Source organism: Populus nigra, chromosome 19 (genome assembly GCF_951802175.1).
Source record: "Populus nigra chromosome 19, ddPopNigr1.1, whole genome shotgun sequence".
NCBI lineage: Eukaryota > Viridiplantae > Streptophyta > Magnoliopsida > Malpighiales > Salicaceae > Populus > Populus nigra.
The window spans coordinates 8,872,801-8,877,029 of NC_084870.1; the positions used below are offsets into that span (position 1 = coordinate 8,872,801).

General features: G+C 35.6%; 1 protein-coding gene across 3 annotated transcripts; it reads right to left on the reverse strand.

Annotated features, from left to right (window-relative positions):
- Positions 1–586: 586 nt before the first annotated feature.
- LOC133680390 (adenylyl-sulfate kinase 3-like) lies at positions 587–3,856 on the reverse strand. Of its 3 annotated transcripts, none has more exons than XM_062103307.1 (7): positions 3,415–3,855; positions 3,035–3,145; positions 2,470–2,619; positions 2,163–2,281; positions 1,916–2,000; positions 1,785–1,831; positions 587–1,047 (listed from the first exon to the last, which is right to left on the reverse strand). In XM_062103307.1, exons 1-7 carry the CDS (start codon positions 3,617–3,619, stop codon positions 949–951), a joined length of 816 nt encoding a protein of 271 aa, XP_061959291.1. In that variant the 5' UTR covers positions 3,620–3,855; the 3' UTR covers positions 587–948. The 3 variants fall into 3 exon arrangements, with proteins under 3 accessions (XP_061959291.1, XP_061959290.1, XP_061959292.1); XM_062103306.1 differs by having other exon boundaries at positions 3,035–3,175; positions 3,415–3,852; XM_062103308.1 differs by lacking the exon at positions 3,035–3,145 and having other exon boundaries at positions 3,415–3,856.
- Positions 3,857–4,229: the final 373 nt, after the last annotated feature.

Below are 4,229 nucleotides of genomic sequence, written 5' to 3' on the forward strand. Positions count from 1 at the left end.
AAGATCACAAATCCCAAATCTAAAATAGAATAGCAAATATGAATAATATGGTTACAGTCAGAGTGTCATCTGTCAAATGCATAGATAAATATAAACTTTTTTATATATTTATTTACTCTCATTGTTGCCAGTAAAATGTTGAGCTCCGAAACCTTCTTACGCTGGCTATAGCAATACATAAGAGAAGCTTTGATACCGGCTCACCTGTAGCTTGTTGACTTTGGGGTTACGCGCTAAAACAATTGGCTTCGAAGGGTTAGAAGACGGTGAGAGAGACTGCGAGATTGCTTAATCAACCAGATAAAAAGACATTCCCAAATACCTTTTCTAAAGCTGTCTCACGGTTACCTCCGGAGAAATTATCGATCCAGGCGGATAGAAAAAACATCACCTCAACCAGAACAATCCCTGTCTTGGCCAAAACTTGAAACGAGAAATGAGAATGACAACAGCAGTATCGCAATACTCCACCTCTGCATATGGAAACACTTCAGGACATCTCATGAACTAGAACTGCTGAACTCGAAATTCCAATTTCTTCAACAGTGTTGTAGCAATTGCAATAAAAAGTGGCAGAGAGAAAAGAAGCCCAATCAAAAATGAAATGCATAGAAATCAAACAAGAATATACACTCTTATTCTTTCCTTTTTCTCTCTTTTGGTGCATAACTACGTCCCCCACAGAAACATTCATAAGTATTTTACATATGTCCCAGGCCAGTTCCAGATTAATTAATAAATACAAATCAAAAGAAATTAAATTTCCATCCGTGTTGCGGAGGCCAAGAAGGTTTCGTTAGTTAATTGATAAATTAACTGACAAAACACCAAAAGACTAATCAATTTATTTGATATTTATCAACTAGGGAAGTGAGCAGCTTCTCCATTGCTAGTAATACTCCAATAACAAAGGCATCATGACTGAGAGTGGAGATCGCAGCAGCAATTTTATGCTTGGAGATATCCTTTTACCTCCAAGTAAGAAATCACCTTCTCAGCCATGTCACATGGGGTAGAACAGTCTCCTGTGTTGCATTGCAATACTATCTGAAAAAACTTTAAGCAATAAATACCATATATTGATGATATGCAAGAATGTTACAAGCTAAAAGAAGAATTAAATAGTGATGGTGGCACAAGAAACTATGTAAGAGATGAGAAAGAGACAACTAGGCTTCTTCACAACACATTGGTAAATACCAATGCGAGCCAGCTACATAACTGTAACGACAACAGAATAGAGGTGATCATGGTAAAGTTTTGTTATTCACCCTAATCTGCACCTTCTGCTATTAACATATCAAATTCTAACAACAGATTTCTTAAACCACTCACGGAATGTGAAAGTCCTAATGTAGTAAGCATGCTTCTATAATGTTCTCTTTATGAAGTCACCCATTTTCAGTAACAAAAAAATATCCCACGAGCAACCCACATGCACAATATAAAGAAGAGTGTTGGTTAGTTTTTTATAAGAACTCGCAAATTAGCATTCTTTCTCCGCATAGCTTTTTATATAATCTGAAGACAAAACCAAATAAGTGATTAAACACATGGCAATTCATGCACTGAAGTAAATATCATTATTGCTTTCTTGGTGCCTCAGGCAGAACCAAATTAGGAGTACCGCAATTTATGAGTTTCATCAATCATCCAAATGAAAGAAAAAAAGCACATTGCATTCCCTTTAGTGACGAATCATGCAGGTGTATATGAATGTTTTCACAGTGCATCCGTGAGCATTTATGCTGGCCAGAATATTTTGTTTTGCTCCGTACAATTACCTCAGCATCCAATGGTGGTTCATATGGATCATCAATGCCAGTAAAACCTGTAAGATATAAATGAATGTTAGAACTCTTAACAGTTAAGTAAGCCAATAGAACTCGGTTGCATTGCGGTTCCCTAAGAATACCTTTGATCTTTCCAGCACGAGCAAGCTTATACAAGCCTTTTGAGTCTCTGTTCTCACAAACTTGGAGGGGAACATCCATAAACACCTGTTATAATAAGCTCTGTCAGGCATGATTAGCAACATGAACAACATCTGAAAGTCAGATCCAAAACTAAGAAGTAAAGGAAAGAAAACAAAAAATACAATAAAACCCAACTTGCTGCACTTGTAGTTTGAAAAATAAGTCATTAGCTGGCGAAGCACCAACCTCAACAAAATCTTCGCTTGGTAACATTGCACGACATTCAGCCCGGTCCCTTCTGTATGGAGAAATCAGGCAGGCGATGCAAATAAATCCAGCATCTGCAAAAAGTTTTGCTACCTCCCCTGAACACAAAAGAGGCAAGTTATAAAATTTCATACTCAATCATCCAAAAGTCCATGAGTGTAAATTACTATTAATCAACAATTATTAAGCGAGTAGACATTCCAACTGTAGCACTCGCACATGATGGTATAGCAAGTAATTCTTTAAAGAAAAATCAAAAGACGTAAACATTTATTACAGGACTTACCAACTCTCCTTATATTCTCGGCACGGTCTTCTGCTTTAAAACTAAGGTCACGATTTAGGCCGTGCCTGATGTTGTCGCCATCAAGAATGTAAGACAAGTTTCCTCTCTGGTACAGCATGTGACTCAAGGCACATGCTACAGTGCTCTTCCCTATCAATTGAGTTTCGGGGCATATAAAGGCATGAAAGAGATATAGCAAGAGGAAGAAAAAGGAGAGGACTAAATACACAAGTTATCTAGAAATCTACAACTTCTTTCCCATAGTGGCAATAGAAATCCAAAGGCAACGAAAAAATAAAAAACAGAATCAACGCGATACATGCTAAGCTTCATGTCTGTTTGTGTGAAAGCACTTAATTAGCAAAATTTAAACAGCATCCTTTGATTCAAAAAGTCAGAACAACAAACACACCACGGGAATTTAGGCCAAAACTAGTAAACATGTAAAGCACTATTGATTTAAATCAAACAAACTTGGTCAAAAATCAGTTGACAATCAACCCAATTTTATTTAAAAGGAAAAAACAAAAAACAAGAAGAATTCAATGAAGGAAGAACAGCAAACCTGAACCACTGAGACCGGTGATCCATATAACACAACCCTTTTGTTTGAGAAGCTTCTGTCTGTCAATTTTTTCAACAGGGCATTCATGCCACTTTATGTTTGTTGAGTTTCCTATTGTAGACAATTGGTTATGATTTTTGCCTATCCAAAACCCATGTCAAGAATCAATTCAAAATCCAAATTTTACAAAGAAGAGCAAGAATCCATTCGATAAATCCCAATCGCAATTAATACCTTAATTAACACACTTTTCAGTAAAAGGGACATCAAAAGTCAAACACCGTGGAATTTTTTACCTTTTCACCAGCTAAACTTTAATAAACTGGTTGGAATCCAATTACAATTATAAAACAAGTATTAAACCCAATAAAGAAAGTTACCTGCGTGCCCATTTGGCAGCTTATCCTCCACCTTGCCATTCACATCCAGTTTAAGCGTCCGAGTCTCTTCCATGGCAGCCTTGATCAGGCAAACCCCTCTCGGTTTCAAATCAAAGGGTTGATTACCGCCACTGAAGCTAAAAAATCCGAGCCTTTTCGAGCTCGAAATTCCAGGCAGTGCTGGCTTAAACCCGGAAGCATTCATCTCTCAACCAAATAATTAATATACATATAAAAATGGTATAAACGTAAGGAAGGATACTGTATATTAGAAAATCGGGGTGTGATGAGGTTGAAGATGGGGTTGTTGAACGCGACAGTTACAGAAGTTTTGTAAAATGTGAAAATTATGGAAAGAAACGAAGACAGGAAGGAATGGAAGTGGTTTGATATTTTAATGATTTATTGAGGCTAATAAAAATACTGACACGACCTCCTGATTTTTAAACTGACATGGGATTGTATTTTTAATAATTGAGTTTTGTTTTCGACAGCTATAATCGCCACTGCCCACTAGCCGTAAATAGTTTGGTTTTGTCAGGGTGCTTTTTTTTTATATAAAAAAAAAATTGACATGGTTGAGTAAATATTAGTTATATGACTCGCGTGATGCTGTAAATCAATTATTTTACATAAAAAATATTAAAAAAATTAAAATTTAAAACTATTAGTTTTTTTTATAAAGCTATATTCAAGACATATAAAACAAATTTTAATTCTAATTATGAAAATTCATTAAAAAAATACAAAAAAAAGCAAAAAAAAAACTCATAAAAGCATATAAAAACAAAAAAAGGAAAAAAATGAAAACAAAT